The 22,864-nt window shown below is 45.2% G+C and overlaps 1 protein-coding gene across 3 annotated transcripts in view; it reads left to right on the top strand.

Annotated features, from left to right (window-relative positions):
* LOC118517144 (potassium voltage-gated channel protein Shaw-like) overlaps nt 1-22,864 on the top strand; it is an 84,369-nt gene that overhangs the window by 51,533 nt on the left and 9,972 nt on the right. The window contains exons 3-9 of one of the 3 annotated variants that reach the window (XR_004908264.1): nt 7,968-9,277; nt 13,543-13,660; nt 16,610-16,804; nt 18,315-18,533; nt 19,026-19,644; nt 19,841-19,984; nt 20,239-21,140. Coding sequence is in view for 2 of the 3 variants with exons in the window: in XM_036063002.1 (XP_035918895.1) it covers nt 9,066-9,277; nt 13,543-13,660; nt 16,610-16,804; nt 18,315-18,533; nt 19,026-19,644; nt 19,841-19,984 (1,507 nt within the window). In the remaining variant the exon portion in view is untranslated. The remainder of the gene's footprint in view (nt 1-7,967; nt 9,278-13,542; nt 13,661-16,609; nt 16,805-18,314; nt 18,534-19,025; nt 19,645-19,840; nt 19,985-20,238; nt 21,141-22,864) is intronic. The other 2 variants (XM_036063003.1, XM_036063002.1) reach the window with 2 other exon arrangements.

Raw genomic sequence — 22,864 nt, forward strand, 5'->3', positions numbered from 1 at the left:
CGTTCTTATTTTGGCGCCTTCAGCAGCCATTTTGTACATAGTTTCTTTTTCTTTTTCCATCCTTAATAAAGTTAGTTCGTAAGCGTAGCTCTCTCTGAAGTGTCGTGTCCATATAATTCCGTCCGAATTCCACAAAAATCTCATCAGGTTATGGGCCCAGGATTTCGTGTATGACGGTTTATAGTTGCTCTAATAAAAGTGTTGTGTTTTAAAAATGGAATACGAAAACGAAACCGTGCGCGTCCCGCTTTTTGATGGTTCGAACTTCGCATCTTGGAAGTTCCGGATTCAAGTGGTGCTCGAGGAGCATGATTTGCTTGAATGCATCCAGAACGAGATGGAGGAAGTGGAAGAACTTAAAGTGAAAACGGGAGACAGTGACGCCGCTGGTCAGGCGAAGGAAAAGCTGTGTGAAAAGCGCCGGAAGAAGGAACGACGGTGCAAGTCGATCCTTGTATCGCGGATCCATGACAACATGCTGGAGTATGTGCAGGACAAAAAGACCCCGAGAGCGATTTGGCTTGCGTTGGAAAAAGTGTTCGAGCGTCGCAGCACCGCGTGCCGGCTCCACTTGAAGAAAAAGTTATCGACGTTTCGGTACGAAGGGGGCAGTTTACAGGATCATTTCCTAGCATTCGATCGTGTTGTGCGTGATTATAAGGTCACTGGGGCAGTGTTGGAAGAGATCGACGTCGTTTTCCAGTTGATGATGTCCCTTGGGCCGAAATACGCGACGGTTGTGACGGCGCTAGAGACAATTCCGCAAGAGAATTTAACGTTAGAGTTCGTCAAATGCCGGCTCCTCGATGAGGAAGTTAAGTGCAACGATTCGAGTGTAGTGGCTGTTCCGATGAAACGAGAGTCGGCTGCTTTTGTTGGAAAGCCTAAAGTTTTTTCGAAAAGGCAAATGAAATGCTTTGTTTGTCACAAGCCTGGACATAAAGCGAGTGATTGTCCTGAAAAGAAAATGCAGAAGAGCAACAAAAGCAAAGGCAGTGCGAACGTGACGGAGAAGAGTGTGTGTTTTGCCGCCGGTTTGGTTGCTGTAGAAAGCAATGAAGAAGAAGGCAAAGTACAGTGGTTTGCTGATTCGGGTGCCACAGATCACATGGCGAATGATCGAGAACTGTTCGAAGAATTGGTGCCTTTGGAAAATCCGATTGAAATAGCAGTGGCTTTGAACGGAAAGTCTACGATTGCGCAATATTCGGGAACAATCAAAATGATTGGAAAGATCGGAAACCGACGACGTGAGTGTACCTTGAAGAATGTGTTTTTTCTTCCAAACCTACGGTGTAATCTTTTTTCGATCAGGAAAGTAGAGATGGCCGGAATGAAAGTTGTTTTCGAAAAAGGTTGTATAAAAATTCTTCGTGGTTCGGAAGTGATCGCGTGTGGTTCTCGTCATGGTCTCCAATATGAGATGGATTTTTACCGGAAAAGTGATGAGAATTCGGTATTGTATTCATGTGGAAAGATTCTGAAATGTCATGAGCTTTGGCATGAGCGCTTCGGTCATCTAAGCGAGAAAAACCTGGAGAAGATTATATCCAAGAACATGGTGAAAGGAATGTTCAAGTGCGATGGTGATAAAACGGAAACAATCTGTGAAACCTGTGTCGATGCAAAGCAAACAAGAATGCCATTTCGTGAACGCGTAGACAAACGGGCAAAACGTGTGTTGGAAATAATACACAGCGATGTTTGTGGTCCGGTGACACCAGTTGGACACGATGGAAGTAGATTCTTCGTTAGTTTCATCGACGATTGGAGTAGATTTGTGGTCGTGTACACTATGCGCAGGAAGGATGAAGTCTTTGAATGTTTCAAGTTGTATGAAGCAATGGTTACTGCCAAGTTCGGGGTTGGCATTTCGCGATTAGTTTGTGATAATGGCGGGGAATATCGTAGTGGTGAATTCGACAAGTACTGTAAAGAAAAAGGCATCGTAATGCAGTGTACAATTCCATATACACCAGAACAGAATGGCGTTTCGGAACGGATGAACCGTACCTTGGAAGAAAAGGCCAGGTCGATGCTGTTCACGGCAGGAGTAGACAAGAAGTTCTGGTGTGAAGCCGTGGAGACTGCCGCGTATCTTGTGAACAGGAGCCCAGCAAGTGCCATCATCGATTGTAAGACGCCCTATGAAATGTGGGAGGGTAGAAAACCTGATGTTTCGATGATGAGGGTTTGGGGTAGTCCTGCGTATTGCCACATACCGAAAGAGAACCGGAAGAAACTAGACAAGAAGGCTTGGAAAGGTATTTTCCTTGGGTACCACTGCAACGGATATAGAGTCTGGGACCCGAACCGTCGCAAGGTTATCGCTGCCCGAGATGTCATCGTCAACGAGATTGGAGGTGCTCACAGGCAAGTGGGGCACCAAAAGCATCAATCAACAGAATCTACGGATGACGTGATTCGTATGAGATCTTCAGCAGATGCCGATTGTCCAACTGATCTGGCTGAAGAAATACGACCGGAAGCAGAGACGGGCACTGAATTCGAACCAGCACTGGAGAATGATGAACCTGAGATGAACGAGACCGTCGAAGAATTCGTAGATTGCGATGCAATCGCCGACGAATGTGAAGACTCAGCAGGGGTTGATCATCGTGCCGTGTCTGAAGAAAACAACACTCGGAAGCGTGTGCCACCGTCTTGGCAGAAGGATTACGTGATGAATTTTTCTGCTTATGCTTTAAGTGCTGTTAGTTATGTCGAGAACTATCCAGATTCAGTTGCGGAGATGCGGAAGCGTGACGATTGGGACCAGTGGAATGCGGCTGTACAGGAGGAGATGCTTTCTCACAAGCAGAACAACACCTGGACCCTGTGCGAGTTGCCCGCAGGTAGAAAGCCTATTACTTGCAAGTGGGTGTTTAAGATCAAGAAGGGTGAAGGTGAAGCTCCTGACAGGTACAAAGCAAGACTCGTAGCTCGTGGTTTTACTCAGCGTTATGGCTACGATTATGCTGAGACGTATGCTCCAGTGGCCAAATTGGATTCTGTAAGGACAGTGCTAGCCGTAGCAAACCAGGAACGTCTGCATGTGCATCAGCTTGATGTGAAAACGGCGTTTCTTAACGGAACACTACAAGAAGAAATCTACATGGTTCCTCCGGAAGGACTGTCCATAGGATCGAAGAAACTTGTTTGCCGTCTGAATCGTGCCTTGTACGGACTGAAGCAAGCTTCTCGTGCATGGAACGAACGGTTCCATCAGTTCGTCACCAGGCTTGGTTTCAAGCGCAGCGAAAACGATCAGTGTTTGTACGTGCGAACGGTGAATGACGAACGAATGATCCTAGTCCTCTACGTCGATGATATTCTCATCGTTGGACGAGATGTGGTGGCGATTTCGGAGATCAAGAGCTGTTTTAAGAACGAGTTTGCGATGTCGGATTTTGGTGAAGTGAGCTGCTTTCTTAATATGCGTATTGAGAGGGATGTGGAGAAGCGGTTCATGAGGATTTCTCAGCGAGGATATTTGGAGTCTCTTCTTCAGCGTTTCGGCATGGAAGATTGTAAACCGGTCTCCACACCAATCGAATGCCATCTGAAGCTGGAGAGAGGAATTGAAGCGGAACGAACGGACTACCCTTATCGTGAGCTGGTTGGGTGTTTGGCATACGTTGCCCACACTTCGAGGCCTGATCTATGTGCCGCAGTGAACGTGTTTAGCCAGTTGCAGAGCTGTCCGACGAATGAACACTGGTGCTACTTAAAGCGCATCTTGCGCTATGTGAAAGGCACTCTTGATGTGGGACTCGAGTTTAAAGGAGGACAAGCTGAACCTGCTTTGATTGTTTTCTCAGACGCCGATTGGGGAAACGATATCAACGATCGACGATCGATGAGTGGCTACATCCTGCGAGTGTTTGGAGGTACAGTGGCATGGTTAACGCGTAAGCAACAAACAGTGGCTTTGTCTTCTACTGAGGCCGAGTTTGTTGCGTTGTGCACGGCCGTCTGTGAAGGAATATGGATGAAAAGGTTGTTGGCAGATCTCGGAGTTGTCATCAAAGAACCTGTGCCATATTTCGAAGATAACCAGTCATGTATGCGCGTGGCGGAAGAGCCACGGGATAGTCGTCGAATGAAGCATGTCGACATAAAGTTCAACTTCATCCGAGAACAAGTTAAACGTGGCGACATAACCATCAAGTACGTTCCTTCAGAAAAGCAGTTGGCGGACATCATGACGAAGGGGCTACCGCCTGTAGCATTCAAGCGTCTTGTGGAGGAGATTGGAGTGCGAAGTTCCAGAAATTGAGCAGGGGTGTTGAGTGACAATTTCTGTCATACGGTTAAATGGACGTGCAAACCCTGCACAATTGCTGTTGTCATTTTTGACGTTCTTATTTTGGCGCCTTCAGCAGCCATTTTGTACATAGTTTCTTTTTCTTTTTCCATCCTTAATAAAGTTAGTTCGTAAGCGTAGCTCTCTCTGAAGTGTCGTGTCCATATAATTCCGTCCGAATTCCACAAAAATCTCATCAATAATAGGTGCTAATTCATTATTTACATTCAATCTTCCGGTACAGTGTAGAACATGACAGTACGATTTTTCCAGCTCCAGGTATAAAGGATGTCTTGGTTTTGTTTGATTTTAAGTAAATTTAAGACATAAATTAAAATAGAAAAAAATGTCAACATTTTGTTTTATTTTCACTGTATTATACTTATAATTTTTTTTTATTTAATATTTTTAATGTTTTTTTCAAAATATACTCCTATATCATGACTTCATTGCACATTCGTTCAAATTTGTTCATTCATTCATCAAAGAAAGATCCTTCGTATAATTATGTTCATCACTGTAGCTGAAATAATAGCGAGCGTCATTGTCCTTTCTAACATAATCCCGCACAAAACAGATTCAAGCTGCGGAATGCAATAAAACCGTATTCAATCAAAAACAATCCCACCCGAAAAGCCTAATGCCTAATGATGATGACCCATTGTTTGGGCGAAGCTTCGTCAAACTCGTTTACCACCAACAATAATAACCTACCGCGTGCGTGTACAACACATTTACCGGGGAAAAACAACTCCCCGAGCTCGCTTCCTACCCCCCCCCCCCCCTTCCCACCCTCTCCTTCCTGGTATTGACCACATCAGATATCAGCGGCAACAGATATTGATATCCGGCCCGGCATGTACCCAGAGGCCACCGATCGAACAAACAATGGGCTCGAAAACATCGTCGGAAGATGAAAATTAACTTCCTTCTCTCGTTGTGAGCTGCGGAAAACCAATCACACAGTATCAGCTAGCTCTCTCAGCCTCCCCAGTGATTGTGTGTGTGTGTGTGTGTGTGTGTGTGTTTGTTTGCGTTTGCAAAAACAACACCACACGACGCACACACACATACGCAGTGAAACGCTCGCTCACATGCGGAATGGAACGGAGCGGTCCCGAGAAACATGACGGACGATCGCGCGGGCTAGAAATGTCCGGTCGGTGCGGTAATGGTGGCACAAAACATGCGCATAATGAAATGATAATAGAAAATTATGCAAAACAACAACGGCCACACGGTCACGGCTTTGGGTAAGGTACAGAAGCTAGGAGGACGAGCAACATATACACACATGGGCAAGGTGGCAAAAGTCAATGAACGCCGGTGATGATACGGTGTTATCTTTCGTGAATTTGTTAAAGCTTCGTCCACCCACGGCCTCGCTGAAGAAGAGGGAAAAAAATCTACTTCTCGGAAGCGAATGATAAGGGGAGCGTTTTTCGTCCGTGTGCGCTCCGCTCCCAACCCACAGTGACAGTGTGCGTGTGTGCGAAGTTTCATTTCGAGCTGTCCCGGTGGGGTTGTTCTTAATGTCCTAACACGCCCTGAGACCGCTCAGCAGCTGACACAATATAGCTCGAGCCGTGTTTTACCAACTGAAGCAACCTCACGTTTATCATAGTCACACCCATGCCTGTGTAAGCCACGTTCCGTACGCTTTGGCGCAAAAGGATCAAAGGATTCACACACCGAGTGAAGCTCGACTATAAAGAGTTTCGCCCCAAGAGTCTTTTCGAAGAATAAACGAACAGAAATAACTGCACCGGCAAGTCGCATACAGCGGCCGGTGGGGTGCTGCTCGTGGTGCTGTCGAGTGTGAGGAATGTTTTAAAGGAGTAGAAGCTTTGCTATCAAGCCGAACCAGATGAAAACCGACCGCTTGTCTTTGTGAGGCACACCAAATGAACTCAATCCATCGCGGAAAGTGTGTCAGTGCTGTAAGTTAACGGTAAGGGAAGCAGATTCGCAACAATCACGGACAAGAGGACCATGGAACGACGAATAAATCATTTATGATTTCGCAGTATGCGACTTCGCAGGGAATGCAAACCGTGGAACCAAACCGCAAGTAAACGATGGAAGTTTAACAATTCCATTTCACTCTCAATCTGTCCTGGATGCTGATTTCTTCTCAACTTACTTGAAGATGAACTTAAACAAATGAATAAAATATTAAATAATCTTCTTCTTCTTCCTTGGCACTACAACCGCGAGAGGTCTCGGCCTGCCATTTTTTGCTTTCTGTGACTTGATTTTACACGTAACCAAGGAGTCAGGCCTGCGCATGGGAAGGCGGTGAAGACCAGCCACAGGTTACTAGATATTACAATTTAAAACTTGCATACCTTCAGGAGCTATCATTACAAATTATTATAGTTCCTGCGTTAAACACTGAAATAATATCAATAAAACAGTTCATTTTAAAGGAAATTAGTTCTAACTATCTAAACACCCTGCTCCTTTTTGAACGGTGGCTCAAAAGGCCAAGATACAAAAGTTTTATCATGAGTATTGCATACTTTCAGGAGAAAATTATGATTCCCAGGGTAAAAATCTATAAGGCGTAAACTTCCTGATTTATTATCTGAAAGAAAGATTGCAAAAATTGAACTCTCTAGGAATATTTGCACAACTTTAGGCGATACAATTTGCCTGTCTCCATATATGCCATAAGCTACAACAAATAAGTTTTCCAAAAGAAATACGTATAGAAACATAGCTTCTAACTCTTCTAGGCAAATTTCATAAAGCTGATCGTCAAACACAACAAAATCTTTAAAAAATGGCAGCTTTTCGAAGCAAACAACATTGAACGCAATAAAAATACAGCTCCTAACGAACGATTCCTGCGATTCGAATATTTTTGAACGCACACGTGTACGCACACATCAATGATTTCCTATCACCAACATCACATCTGCCTGTTGCCCAAAAGTTGACCAACCGTAACCGACGAACGAACCGACAGCACACATATGGTAAACGGCCATTTTTCCTACTACCCTACTTTTTCTACCCCGAATGCCTGTGTGCTGTGTACTGCTCATGACACGTGTTGACACGATAAGCATTGATTATTAATTACTTAATGAACGTCGGTCATTTGGTGCATTCAATTATTTAATCTCATTAAGTGCACGCGCCTGGTGCGGCAACACTGTTTGTTTGAGATAATTTTCAATCACCCAGACCGTGAGTGTATGGCACACTTTTCGAAAAAGCGCTATGAATCATTTTACCACCCGCCCCAAAAACTCAGCCAGTCCGAGAAACGATTTTCCAAAAAGGACTCATACAGCAACAACAACGATTTGCCGGATTTGCTGCGTATTAATTGAAGCTGTATGCCTTACGGTATAATTAATGAGCAGACGGGACCTCTCGGGACCCGTGTGGATGCGACACAGTGTCAATGATCGTATCCAAGTACGGGCTCTTTTTTTTTTTTGTAGGTTAAATGCATTTATGCAACTGATATCCTGATGTTAGGGAGTTGTTTCACCCACGCTTGTGGTCCACCTGCTCCATCCGGTCGCAGTAATTCAATTCGTCGCAAACATTAATCCCACACACCATTTGCGTCGCATTAAGCTGGCGTGCAAAATTTATCTGCTACATAATCAATTTCTCTCCTTTTTTTCCTTCTATTGCCTTCCAGAGGATACGCTCGTGACACGGAAACGTCATGCTGAGCCGTAATACATGGTGTAAGCTGTGGCGACAGTATCAGCTCTCGTAGCTGCCATCGGTGGATAGCGATGCGCTTGCACGTATCAGCCACACCAGGATGAATGTAGGACGGATCGTCGCATCTTCGCGCTGCTGCTACTACTGCTGCTTCTTCTGCCCACTACCAGAGGTCACTAGTATCGCCGGATAAGGCGGACGATGTGTACGATGTGTCGTTGCATGCCAATCACGAAGCCCGAAGCTGGCGCTACGCCGAGCCCAGGATGAGTCTGCAACGTTTGCTGTGTCCACCCTCCTCAGCGTCTTAGCAGCTGATGATTAATTACTGGAAAAATTAAATGTCCAACGGCTCGGACATCCGACAGGGGGCAACCGCATCCGCTATCTGGGCAACGAAATCGAAGACACGACACGCGCTCATGAAGACACCCAAACGGTCGAGGAATTAGGTGGCGAAAGCAGATAATATCGACCGTGGCTAATAAGCGCACGGGTCGAGCCCGACAAGCACAAACACAAACAGAGAGAGAAAGACGTCTTGGGAACGTGATAAGATCGCGTGTCGCTACAAGCAAATCAAGACGACCAGAACCCCGCGGCTGGACAGCTAGACCACTGAAGCTTTTTTGCTAGCGTATCTAGTTTCAGCCGTGTCCCGTACGTGACGCTTGACGGCATTCGCCCGGTTGCTTAATATGCTGCAGATCAAAATAAAATCACGTCCACGCACAACGACGGGCCAAAGGAGCACAGCGAGCAACAAGCTACAGTGGCGCCCCGTTTGCCAATATTTGCATGGTGAAGTGGACCGGCCAATTCGCTAGCTGCGTCCATCACCTGCTCAAAAGCACCATTTCCGGGAGGGTTTCTTCCAGCCCGTTTTTTTTCTTTTCCGGGAAAACAGTGGAAGCAAGAAGCTTCCACACGTATACACACACGCGTACACTCTTCAAAGAGTCAGCTCACAATCTGGATAGGCAAACAGTGCTGGCGTGGACCCGGGGCAGGTGAATAGGATAGGTATAAACAAACTGGTGAGCGTGCGGGTACTCCAAAACCCCGGGAAATGAATCTTATGAATAACATGGACTCAGAGAACCGGGTGGTTCTGAACGTTGGCGGCATACGGCACGAGACGTACAAGGCGACACTCAAGAAGATCCCGGCCACGAGGCTCTCGAGACTGACGGAGGCACTGGGCAACTATGATCCCGTCCTGAACGAGTACTTCTTCGATCGGCACCCGGGGGTGTTTGCGCAAGTACTCAACTACTACCGGTACGTACACGATTCGTTTTTCGGGACATGCGATGCAATTTCAATCATAATAAATATTATCATGCACATTAGGGCCAGCGGCTGTGAGAGTGTATTAGGAGATAAAGTACTGGGCGTCTCCATTTTTCTTCGGGCAGATGTTTGAATTTTAAATTGGCTATTGTGCAAAGATCATATCAATGCGTTCATTTGATTCAAAAGATGCAATCAGAATCTCTGAATTTAATAAAACACGGGATTTTTTGTGTACCCTGGTCACGGCACCAAACGGATATACCTCGAATAGTATAAAAGAACCAGGAAAACCAATCTCAAGCTCCGTCTTTTTCTAAGGAATTGAATTGAATGGCCCCTTAATTCGTCTTTCCATCCCATTCATCCAGAAAACCACTTAAGTTTCTTAAAATTACGCTACATTTCTTATTTTCTGTTCAGTATTATCTCTGTATCTGTAACTCCCAACGATTTGCCTTTGCTTTGTATCTCAATTTTCATGCTCTTGCCCTTTGTTCCCGTCCATCAGAACCACAAAACCGGAAACCTCGGAACAAATCGGTTACGTACGGCTCGAACTTTTCTATAACACCCAATTCGAGTGGCTTTCTCAAGTCAACCATTCAATCTTCTGGCCTTTCCTGTTTCATTCATCTGCCAAAACGGGCCAGACCAGACCAGCAGCAGAATACAAATGAGTCGCCAAGCATGGCGCGCTATTTCATTCCGAATTCAATATTGCCCTCAAGCTGCTGCCAATTTGTAAAATACTGTTGCCGTTGCCCTCTTTATTGTTGGCCAAATCTTTACACTCGTCCGTCTGCTTCCATCAACCAGTTTGCTCAACAACTTCATGCGCTTCTAGCATCTAAGGAGTAGAGCAATGAAGCATCGGTGCCGGATACAAAAAACAACTAAAGGGTAGCAATGACCTGCTACCCAGTTTCTCACACAAATCTTATAGCAATAAGCCGGAGCGCTGGTGCATACAATGGGCAAAGTTTTCGTCGAAGCGGGGAGTTTTGCACCATAACATTTCGTTCATTTATCGACCGCAGGTTTTTTAGATATTGCTTTAAGCGTAAATCATTTGGTGGCTTAATGGGGAACTCTCCGAGACTGGGAAGTATTATGGCATATTTTGGTGTTTAATTATAAATTTTAAGCAATATCTGACTTCTAAATTATTTGAAACATTTCATCCTGCTTTTGATACCCTGTTGGCTCTTTAAAATTTCCATTCATTAAAACCCTCTTTGCTCGTATTTTTAATCAACCTGAAAGGATCTGCTGCATCGCCTAGCTCGAGCTTTGTTTTTCAAGTTTCAAGGCTGCATCCTACTTTACGCCTGGTGCCACTTACAAACTATCACTCTCTTAGCCACCATTTTGTTCGCCCCACTATTATCCCTCCCCTGATAACTTCCGAGGTTTCCGTGAGCCGAAAAACTTTCCCCAACAGCAAATCGCTCATAATGAAGCAATAGAAAATTAGAAGCTAAAACTTTCTTATTAAACTGTGACTCGAGCCGGCAGCGAACCCCTTACCTGAAGTGGTGCATTCCACCTTACTATGCTTCCATGGAAAAGAGGACTTTAGTGCAAAAAAGTCCGGTTCTTAATGCATTTTTATTCAAACCCTCCAAGAGCCGGGCATAAACTTTCAATCCTTGGGTGGCGGTTTAAGTGCACCCGAGGAAGAGCCGCCCTCCGGTGCGGTGCGCGAAAAACTTCTTAATCGGGTCCGACATCTGCTGCCGGAGCTTTAAGAAACTCTCGCTCCGGTGTAAATGCCTCGCCGTGTGTCACGCGCTCGCACACGGCATTAAGACCGATGGCGTGCTCGAAAAACCGGGCGAGTAATTAAAGAAACCGACCACCGCCAAGAATGTCGATGGTGAACTTTTAATTAAACCGTTTTTCCGTCTTCCCAACTGCATAATGTTGGTCGTTGGCAGGGGGGTGAGCCCAGTGCCTGTGACACGCTTTCCAACTGTCGATTGCACAAAACCGCGCCCTGTACTGTATGCGGGAACGACCCGGAGAGCTGCGTTGAAACTTTCTCAAACACTGTGCAAGGTTCGTCCTTCTGGCAGGCCTCCGTATCCGGGTGAATCAATACAGGCATGCTGTCGACGGCTGTAAGCGAACCGACCTGCTGCCGGGAAACTGGGAATAAATTTTACACACGAACGTGATTTAATTCATCCACAGGCCGTGCGGCCATTCCGGGCAGTCGTCACGCAAAGCCGGATGTTCGAATGTTCGTGGTCACATTCCAGCTCAGCTATCAGCTCTCGGTGGCTTTTTCTGCGCCCATGTTCTCTCGTCGGATCGGTCGGTTGACTTTTTTGTCAACATTTTCTTCTGATTCGTTGGCTCTTAAGTGAACAGGGACAGGGAAAAAAAACTTCGCTCATTGCAAATTCCTGTCGAGTGCTTTCCACAAACAGGCCAAAGGTCCATTAAGCGAGGCCTAGGACGGGAAATGTGGGATGGATGTTCCATTCCGGTAGGAGTGAGGCTTTACGAACGCATCTGAACGCAGTGACGTAATGTATTGACCAGGATCGATAAGCGTATTATATTTGCATTTGAATGAAACTGCACGTTGAGTTTATATTTTATCTCCCGGTAAGAGGAACGAGGAAAAAGGGAAAATGTAGGCCAAAGCAAAAGCATGGAAATTTATGAAAAAATCAGGTCAGTTAATGCCCCCAGCATCATGAGAACGTCGTCATGAAAATATGAAAAAGAATAAAGCATTTCAAATTATTAATTCAAATAATTAATGATTGGAGATAAATAAATAATAACACTTACATACTAGGTGGTTAATTGTTCGACATTCCTGATTGTCAGGGAAGTACTGAATAATTCCTATAAAGAGCGATTCAAAATTCATCTGAAAAATTTAACTCAATTTTGCTGTCTCTGGGCAAAAATAAAATAATTTATGGCAAATATTTTACAATAAATGTTTAGCTTAAACTTAGTTCACCAGTCTGACAATAATGAAGCTTTTCTTTTAAGACCACCTCAACACAAATGTCAATTTCTCATAAAAATCTCAGCATCTAATCGCAAGCTTCACCAAACACAGGCGCATTTTCTAGCCCATTTACTAGTCCGCATTTTCATTAAACTAAAACTCCATTCCATTCCCAACGCATACACGCATCGACAAACAACTACATCTTACGCATTATGACTGCGGACCGTTGGGTTTTTCCCGCGATACGGCACGTTTGCCAATTTTCCGCTCACACAACGGTGCGTTCTTTCATTTGCCTTTTTGTTACTCTTATCACAAAAGAAAGGAGGACACTAGCTTGCCTTCTCACCCTACTTTAAGGTCGAACAGTTTCATTGCCCCAGGCAGAGATTTCCCCTGCAAGAACGTAACGGCTCAATGAGAAAAGTTTTCCTGCTCTGTTAGCTAAAATTACTTCACGAACAGGTTTTTCCTTCTTTTTTTTGTGAAGTCGGGAGGCATTTTTCCAACGAATGTTTCACATTATTATTTTTCCACGCAACAATTTCCGTTCATTCATTACAATTATACCGGCACTATGTCATCCGATAAAATTCAGATCAGATATGCACCGTTCAATGGCGCTCAACATCATGATTACCATAATCACCATCGTCAGACACTGCCGCTGCTACTGCTGGCAGCGTTTGACATGTGGCTGTGTACGAGATGGGCGGAACTCTCTCTACCAGGTCACTTTCCATTGTCTTCACTAGTGTTATTTTAGGCATGATTATTTTCCTATGCGCCCTTTCTGATTCCTGGAACTCATAGGTTCCATGGGAATAAAAACTACTGCCTCCCGTACGCCAAACACCGTTCACTCACTTCACACACGGTATGTTCGGTGGTTGTGTAGATGTTTGGTAAAATAAGGTAAACATGTATCGTGTCGCCCTTGCTGGTGAATCTACGAACGAAACGCTTGCCACTATCAACCCAACTCAGGCACATGTTGAATTTTGTGCTCAAGGAAAATAGACTAAAAGGGAAAACAAAACACTGCAAAAAAAGTGTAACACAAACACGACGGGACGGTAATAATACACATGCCCTTCGCTGTTCACCTGTCCGGAAAACAGTGCGGGAAAATAAACGTTAATGTCCTCGTTCGTGTGTGTGTGTGTTTGGGAATGTCCCCCTTTGGAGAGAAAAAACTACTACCCTTCCATCATTTATCGTGCTCGTCCTGGTGTTTATATTGTGCTCACTTTTCTCTCCCTTCTCTATGTTCTAGCACGGGCAAACTGCACTATCCGACCGATGTCTGTGGGCCGCTGTTCGAGGAAGAACTATCCTTCTGGGGACTTGACTCCAATCAGGTAGAGCCATGCTGCTGGATGACGTACACACAGGTGAGTGTTTGCTTAACAGCCCCAAAGTATGCTTGACGGGCTAAAATTATTTCGAGAACCTCGAGTTAATTGCTCTTTTTATTTGATTTCATAATATTAATTTTAGCACAAATTATAGTTTTTAGACCCAAAATTCGAATAAATCACTATAATTTGTTCTTCTTTCCAATTTTACTTGCAACTAAGTGAACAACACTATCGACATCCTACAAATGACCGCTGTTTGACACATGCAGCGTTTACAGCGTTTCAAGCGTTTCACGTCAACCTACGTCTTCTAATCGCTGAACCCTCTTCATGTACTAGCTGTCAACATAAACTGAAACATCATTTCACTTTTCTCCATGCTTCGAAGAAACATCAAGTGCTTCTTCCTTCCAATAAATGCATAACATGTCGACCCACAACGAACAGAAGAAACTCCAACTCCTCTCATGAAACCTCATTGTCATTCTGTTCGCGTATGGAAACCCACCTAAAGACACATCCCTCAGTGTTTTCTTTGGGAAAAAAGAGTGCCACATAAAATGACATTGACATTTTAAAAGAAAAAACTGGTGCCGTTTTCACCCGTTACAAAATAACATTAAGCTCGCTCGCTCGCATGGGACCGGCGCATCGGTAAACCATCAAACCGTCCATTTAACGAAACCAAAAATCCAAATCACTTTCTCCGAAGCCCAGGGAAAAACAGTGTTCGGCAGATGATTTTTATCGACAGTTGTGTGTTCGTTTGCTTCCTTTGTTGTTGGGAGCTTCGTGGGTGCTTTTTTGGCGCTATTTGGTGGGGTTTCTTTGTTTCGTTTAACGTTTTCTTCCCTCAAACGCTAAGTCGAACCGGAAACCACTCATCGGTGAACTGAACCGGTGAGTGAGTGAGTTTCGGTCTTTCCAAGGAACTGTAACACCCCTCTTCAACGCAAGACATGCTCTGGTGAAGCTTTCGTTGGCTTCACCCAACCCCGGGTTTGGGTGGATTGCGTGCCGGCATTAAACTGTCCTGTGCGTCGGAAAAATGTTTCGCAATGTCATGCCGCTGTCATCGGTTGACTTTCACTTTTCGGCCCTTTTTCTGGGGAAGCGAGTTGAGCATTTTTTTTTGGGGACAGGACCAACCCTTGCTCTTTCCCTTCCTGTGTACTGTTTTCTGTACACCCTTTTGTTAAGTATCCAAGCCGTTTGCGACTTGCGGTAAGTGGTAACCGAGGTAACAAAATGATACAAAATTGCAAAAAAGAAGCTCCGACGACGCCCCAACCAAACAACGCGCGTGTAAAAGAAGCCATCCTATTATCGAGCGCAAAAGGATTGCTGCTGGTGCTGAAAGCCGAAAGATAAGCACCATCGTCTTCGTGCGCTGGTTTCTCTGTTGGTGCTGGTAGGCTGCCACTGTTGTAATGCAGACGTTGGGTTTATGCGCCTTCGTGTACCGGTAATGGACCCCGACACCGGGACCTTGAAGGTGTCACTCTAATCTAATAATGATGGCCATTTTCACGCCAAACAAGGGTTTTCTAGCTGTTTTTTTTTATTTCGTTTGGAGTCGGGAAAAAAGGTGTTCCGTTGCTCTTGTTTATAGTGCCGAACAAAAGAATGTATTGATTGTGTCTTATCGAGCTGTTATCAAGGCTTTTGGCAATAACGTTGCAATTTTTATAAAGCACGACAAAACGGGTAATTCCCTTTTCAATGTGACCTTTGCTGAAGGTGCTGTAAATTCAATTGTATTCTTAAATTATTCTGTTCAACACGCTCAGAAAACCTCTTTTATTTACACGTGTACGGGAGTTCAGGTTTAAAAAATGACACAAAACATCTAAATTTTAAGCGAAACGCTAGCTTAATCTTTGCCGTCGCTTCTTCACTGATAACCTTGAGAGAGGGATCTTATAATTCCTGGGACAGACGATGAAACTTCACCACCAACCGACACTAACTAAACAAATCCTTGCACCCCTTCAAAATCCTGATCGCTTGTCGCCGACCAGGCGCCTCCATCGTGCGTCTCACGAAAGGACATAAAAGACTCGGAAGTTTGTTTCAAAAATGATTAATGAATTGTGCCCGATTGTGTTTACTTTAGCATTCTATTTTCTCTCCTTTACTGTTCACTCCCCGTTTTCCCTTCTCTCCCCTTCCTTCTCCTTATCGCTTGCTTATCCCAAAACAATCCTGTTGATTTACGAACGGGAGCAAACGGTCTCCGTTCAAACGAGAACCTCCGAGAATCTGTACGGGATTAAGAACTTTCGGTCAAATCCTTTCGCTTTTCGGAGCAAGAGTGGGTTAATCGGGTGTGGTCGGACTGTGCTATCATAAACCCTTGCGGGAATATCTACACCATCCGAAGCGTTTCTTTCGGTTTTATGTTGTTTTGGGAAGAAGGCGCTATTGTGCGGTTTGCCATTGATTAAATTTTCACATTCGGTGTCCGGGGAGGGTTGTGCCTTTGCCCTTTTGCGCACCAAACCAAACCAATCGTCCTTGAGTCTTTGGGGGGAAAGCGCTCGGGAGAAGGACATTTAAATTCGACCTCTTTGATAAACATTTCAACCCAACCAGCGCGAGTTCCTTATGATTAATGAGCATTTCGGGCTTGTGGGCCAAGGGGTTTCCCGTTCTCCCCGCGGTCGGTTACATAAATGGACACAAATCATTTCGAATCCGGAAGCGATTGGATGCCGCCGGGTTCGATTTTTTCGGCGCTGTAAATAACCGATCGGATTGAGTTGAAAGTAAAATCCGAGATCATTAATTTTTATCATTCATTCCTTCGCCAACGCTACCCAACCTGCATGGATGTCCATTTTCCCTCCCACTTACGGGGGTTTCCTATTAAAACGCCATCAATAAAAATATATTCACCCCCGATCAAACCAGGCCTTGCCGGAATTCAAAGGAAAAAGCTTCATCCGCAATATCTTCCTTCTCTTTTCTTCCTCACGCCAGCATCGGAACACACAAGAAACGTTGGCTGTTTTAGATAGATTAGATTTAGATACGGAAAAACCGACCGACGAGGAGGTCGCGAAAAAGTTCGGTTTCGAAGACGCTTACAATAAGGGCAAGGTGAGCTGGTGGCAGCACCTGAAGCCACAGATCTGGTCACTGTTCGACGAGCCGTACAGTTCCAACGCTGCCAAGGTAAGAATTTTCACTCCTTACTCATGCTTCTTTTCCATTTTCAGATCAACGTTTTCGGACTCGGCTCAATGGCCGGAGGTCGAAAGATAAAGATAAATCGATCATATTTCGAGAAAACTTTTACTTAAAGCTTAATTACAAACAGAAAGAGCCCACCAGTTTTCCATGATCAAAACTATTACTTTAACGCAAACCGAAGAAGGAAGGCCCTTTCAACCATTAATAATCCATTCTCAACTGCCTTCGATACGTCAATAAACTAATTCAACTTCATTAAACATCTCACTCTCTTGATGGGAGCAGAGACCATATAACAGCACAGAATGGAAAGCATTTTGTGTCCGTTAAGCTGTTGGAAGAGTAAAAAAACTGCATAAGAAAACATCTCACTGAATCTGTAATTTATAACTTTTCCATCTCCGAGTGAAAAACTCGACCCCACCCATTTTGGAAAACTTTTCCACCGGCGTAAAGCACGTCCATGGCCGGTGCACTTTTTTTTCTCCTTCTGTGTTGCCTTGGTGTTCATTTTTCCTTTCTGGGGACGATGTGTTTGATATTCATTTTTCCTCCTTGTTGTTTTTGTCCTGCATTTTCCGATACCCACGCGCCACTCGGTGGGAAAATGATGTAGCAAAAAAAAACAGGCTACCCGAACCATTTCGGAAAAAAGCAGGAAAGGACACACCAGTGCTGGCGGTGCTGTGGACGATGGAAAAGGTCTTCAGTAAACAAATCTGTCAATCAACCAGTCGATTGGGTTTTCCTTCGTGCCCTTTCGGGTACGCGGGCCAGCCCAATCAATGATGCACACCACTCTCGAATGATGCTCGAAGCCGTTTTGAGACCGACGTAAAACCCTGGTGACGATTACGTATTGCACCCTGTTTTTTCCACACGAAACATCCTTGGGCCTTGTTCTGAGTTTATGGAAGGACAAGTAATTCCGATGTGATTTATAGGTTTGCTGGTGCATTCATTCCATCGCCGGGTACGGCATGGAAAAGGGGAAAATTCCTCTTATTAGGCTTGCTGTGGAAAGTGGAATGACCAGTGTTGATGATTCGTTCCCGGACCACGACCGCGCCAGTTTGTTGGTCAATTCGAATAGATTACAAACACCGCCTGAAGCCATTTTCTTGCTCTATGAGTATGATTCGTGCTCGGTTTAAGCGCGCTATTTACTGTCTCTCCATGCAAGCGATAGCTTTGATCGTCTGACCAAGCGAACGAGCGGACGACGTATCGAAGGTCTTCAGGCTCGAGAGGTCGTGCCGATGAATGGAGAATGAATGTGTTTTATGGTTAAATGCAAATTAAGGAATCGGCATCGTTTCTCGAACGTGAGCGAAACAGCGCTTAACCCTCTGAAGAGATTGATGACGGTTACGGTGGTCAAACGGCCAGTTACTGCTTATGATTATTATAATTGGAAGGGTTTTCAAGATTACAGCCCATCCCGAATAGTTCGATGCGTCCTTAACTCACCCCGTTTGCCCTCTCGTTGCAGATAATCGGTATCATATCAGTGTTTTTCATCTGCGTGTCGATCATATCATTCTGCCTGAAAACCCACCCGGACATGCGCGTCCCCTACATACGGAACATCACGGTCAAGACGGCCAACCAGAACACGTCCTGGGTGCTGGACAAAACGCAAACGAACGCACACATCGCGTTCTTCTACATCGAATGTGTCTGCAATGCATGGTTTACGTTCGAAATAATGGTAATTGCTAACTGACTTTCTGCAGATAAACCAACAAATTTATTGAAATACTTACAAGAGGTTACTCAACACGATTTTAAGGTTATTGACATCAGAGGTTTTGTGCTACAATATTTGAAGTTACTTTGGCGTTTGTTTTCGAAACGAACTTATTTAATTTAACTTTTTTGAAATAAAAACGTGAACAAATCTTCTTTTCAGTGGAAGGCTCCAGAACTTACAGGTTTCAAGCTTCATTTGGAATATTTATTTAAATTATGAAGCTTTGATCCCTTATCATTGACTAAGCCATACAATTTAAAGCTCATAAGCAAAAATCCGATAATTGAATTTCAAATCCACACCACAAAAAGTGAAATCGAATGCAGCTCGACAAAAAAGTATAAAGACTAAACTAATTGGGAAAACCCTGTAAAGCAAACATGACTCAAAAGAAGAACTTATCTAATTTTTTAAAGACACTATAATTTCCACGAACTCCACCCCTTCCAGGTACGCTTTATATCGTCGCCAAGTAAGCTAAGGTTCATCACGTCATCTGTAAATATCATCGACTACATCGCGACGCTCAGCTTCTTCATTGATCTGATACTGCAGCGGTTCGCGTCCCATCTCGAGAACGCGGACATCCTCGAGTTCTTCTCGATCATCCGCATCATGCGGCTGTTCAAGCTGACGCGCCACTCGTCCGGCCTGAAGATTCTGATCCAAACCTTCCGGGCGTCGGCCAAGGAGCTCACGCTGCTGGTGTTTTTCCTCGTGCTTGGCATCGTGATATTCGCCAGCCTCGTGTACTACGCCGAACGCATCCAGATCAATCCACACAACGACTTTAACAGCATCCCGCTCGGGCTGTGGTGGGCGCTGGTCACGATGACCACCGTCGGGTACGGTGACATGACACCGAAAACGTACATCGGCATGTTTGTCGGTGCGCTGTGTGCGTTGGCCGGTGTGTTGACGATCGCGTTACCCGTGCCCGTCATCGTGAGCAACTTCACGATGTACTACTCGCACACGCAGGCACGTGCCAAGCTGCCGAAGCGAAGGAGACGCGTGTGTCCGGTGGAGTTGTCGAGGCCACCGCGGCTGCCAGGTAATTGTAACACAAGTACGTACAACCAATCGCACAACGCTCTTCGGCCTTCTGCACCAGAACCATCTTACCCCAGACCATACGCTCAGATTTCTCTTGCTCACTGAGCAGCAACCTTTCTTTTGCTTTCACATGGGGCTTCTATCGTACCACAACTGTCTAATCTCGATCCTGTCGTGGGGCTCGACCACGATTTGCAAATCTGTTACAGGTCAAGCGGGCCCAGGTGTCTGCAACACCGGTTCCGGTAAGCTTCCTTCCTCGAACGCGCCGAGCACGGGCAGCATGGACCAAGCGATCCGGCGGATGAACGCCAATCGAACCATAACGAAGGACGTTATACTGCCGAAGATGGGTAAGTGTTTGGACCTTCGTTTGCTACCTCAACAATGAACGTTTGCTGTTGTTTTCCCTCATCACGTACCGCTTGTCTCACTGCGTAGCAAAACTTGAGTCAATCGCTTGCGAAGTAGCATCCTGCCCATTGGGGGAAAGGGACATAGTTTTCACACCGATGCCTACGCCTCCATTCCATTACACTCTGTCTGTCTCTTTGTTTCTCTCTCTCTCTCTGTCTTCTCATACCTATCTTTCTTCTCCTTCCCGCAGCATGATGTGATTGCCGATTTATTCTTGTCGCTTACTATCTCCAATGCCTAGTGTAACGATGTGTGGTGTATTTGCGTGCATTCGATCACTGAAACAGCAGAGACAGATAGCAAAATTTGACAGCTCCTAAAGAGAACCTTGGGCCGAACGGACAATTTATGCAATTTTGCACCAAACTTTCCTTTTCAGTTTGTTTTGTTTAAATTGCCAAAAACGCGTTCGTAAAGTAAATCTGGCTCATTCGAACGATCCCGGCGGTACTACAATATCACCATTTGTGTACAATATTCCATGTAATGTTTGGACTCTGTATGTGTTTATCTGTGTGTATGTATGTGTGCGCAATTTCAAGCTGCCCAGTCCGTTTTGCTGTGATCTGTGTATATTGAGTTGCAAACCAGCGTCCAGATGCAGTACGCCCAAAGGTTCGAGTTCTCGTATGTCAGCAGTTCTTCCGACGAAATCGTTGCGGTACGAAGATGAGCTTGTCAATCCCTCTCACCCGCTCTGGGTGGATCAATTCCACGTCCAAATATCCAATCAAATGGCATTCCCAACCAACCAAGCTACCTGGCAACAGCAGCTGCAAAGGTGGCACCAGTTTGAGCGTGGCTATCTGGCGCCATGCAGACCTCAACATCAAAGCATGACCGGGCGGTACCAACACGAATCTCTTCAGATCGTTTGAAAATCGGAGTGGATGATAGAGCCAGCGATAGAACGGACCAGTAATCGGAAGGCCACAAAATTACCGGAAATTGGATTCCAACCAGCAGCAGGTCCAAGTAGCTCGGATCGATACCCGGATACAGGTGAAGGAACAAATGCTTCGTGGAAGAAAAATACGCATCGCTTCCGGGACCGTCGAAAAAGTGGTGCGTGCTGGTTGCTTTTGTGTGAAGGTAACCGGATTTTGGAATCGGGGTTCGGTTGCTCGGGCTGAGTGAATGTGCGCTGCCACCGGCCTAAGCCTGTTCTAGACTAGTAGCTTTGTGTAGATGTGTAGTAGAGCTTTCGCTGTCCTGTCCGGTATGTTGCTTTTTTCTCACTAGTACTAGTGCAAACGTAGCATTTTCATCCCGCCACCTAATCACCATTTCCCTAGCCACCATTTTCCCCGTTTCAGCCTAATGCCCAAGGTGTAGCGAATCGGCATCGTCATCAGCACCGTGTCCGCATTGATCCGATTTGCGATTGGGGGAAGAGTAATCGTTACCTCGCCAATCAATACGCGATGCAAAAATAGGCCCGAGGAAAGAGATTGCCATAGCGTCAAATTTCGCAACCATCACCGGCAAACAAAAACAAACAATCGCCTCTCGAAGTCTTGCTGTCGAAATATCTGTTGCATCCTCCGTCGGCGAACCTGTTCCCTGTCCATGGTGGAACGTCTTCGTCTCCTGACCAGCGCCCTCGTTTGGACGTCCCGGTGAGGGGGTTTGGGTTGAATTAGCATAATTTATGCAGACTGTTTGTTTTCGATTTGCATCAAAGACCTTTCGCCAGGACTAAGGGCGCGATCTACGGGGATCAGTGGCAGGCTGAATGACTTTCTGGTGGATCCGTTTTAGAAGCAAGCGCAACACCGACTGTAGCGATAGGACACCGGCGACGGAAGGGACGCACCATTAAGCGTCGAAGAATTTGGTGTTTTTGTCGAAACATTTCGGAATTCGGAATGGGAAAAAGAGAAAGTTCGGTGATTTTCAGCGTGCATGGAAATTCGATCTGTTCGTTGTTCTTGTGAACACAAACTCTAAACCATACGGAACAGTCTGAGACAAGCTCGGCATACCCTTCAATGTCACAAGAAGAAGATGTGAGAAAGCACGACTAGTTAGCAGGACAAGTTGATCGAATTTTTGGAGCACAAGCCTCGTTTCGTCCACATTTTCCCCCAACATCGCAATCGGTCGAAGTTCTCGGTCCCAACCTTGATCACTTGAGGCGGTAAGCTTTGGTGGTTTTAGAGGACACACTACTATACACCGTGACACTGACATTCGAAGGATTTAAATGACAAATATTACGAGGAGCTCCGGCGTATCCTCTCGCATGTTTCGCTTTATTGTCTTAAGCACGAGACGCGATAGCGAAAAGGAAACATCACGTTGCGTTAGTTTTCGGTGTTTGCTTCAGGATTGGTGTCCATTGCGGTGCGAATGGTTATGATAATGGGTATAATTTCAAATAAACGATGGTAGACTCCGATTCTAGGAAATTTTCCCTGTGTTTTACGGTTCGGCTAGCATTAATCCGGATTTGGTCCATTGTACACGGGATAGATTTTACATTTTATGGAGCAATATTTGAAGCACTTTCATGTTCTAATTAAGTGGTAGGTTTTTTTTGTATTTTGTTAGAGCAAGAAAAATAATCCCAACTGCCATATGACACGATTCGGGGTTGCTTGTATCCAACGTACTAAATCTCCATGGCAGCTCTAACGAAACAAAATCTCCACGAGCGAAACACACACAGCATGCCATCCATAAAACCGACACTTTATGAAATCTTATATCCCCATCCCAGACTAATGAGAAAAACGACCGTTCGTGTGTGTGCGTTTATGTGCGTAGGGAACTAGTAACCGGCAAAGAAAAAAAAAAGTATACGAAGCCATTAA

Source organism: Anopheles stephensi, unplaced genomic scaffold (assembly GCF_013141755.1).
Source record: "Anopheles stephensi strain Indian unplaced genomic scaffold, UCI_ANSTEP_V1.0 ucontig53, whole genome shotgun sequence".
NCBI lineage: Eukaryota > Metazoa > Arthropoda > Insecta > Diptera > Culicidae > Anopheles > Anopheles stephensi.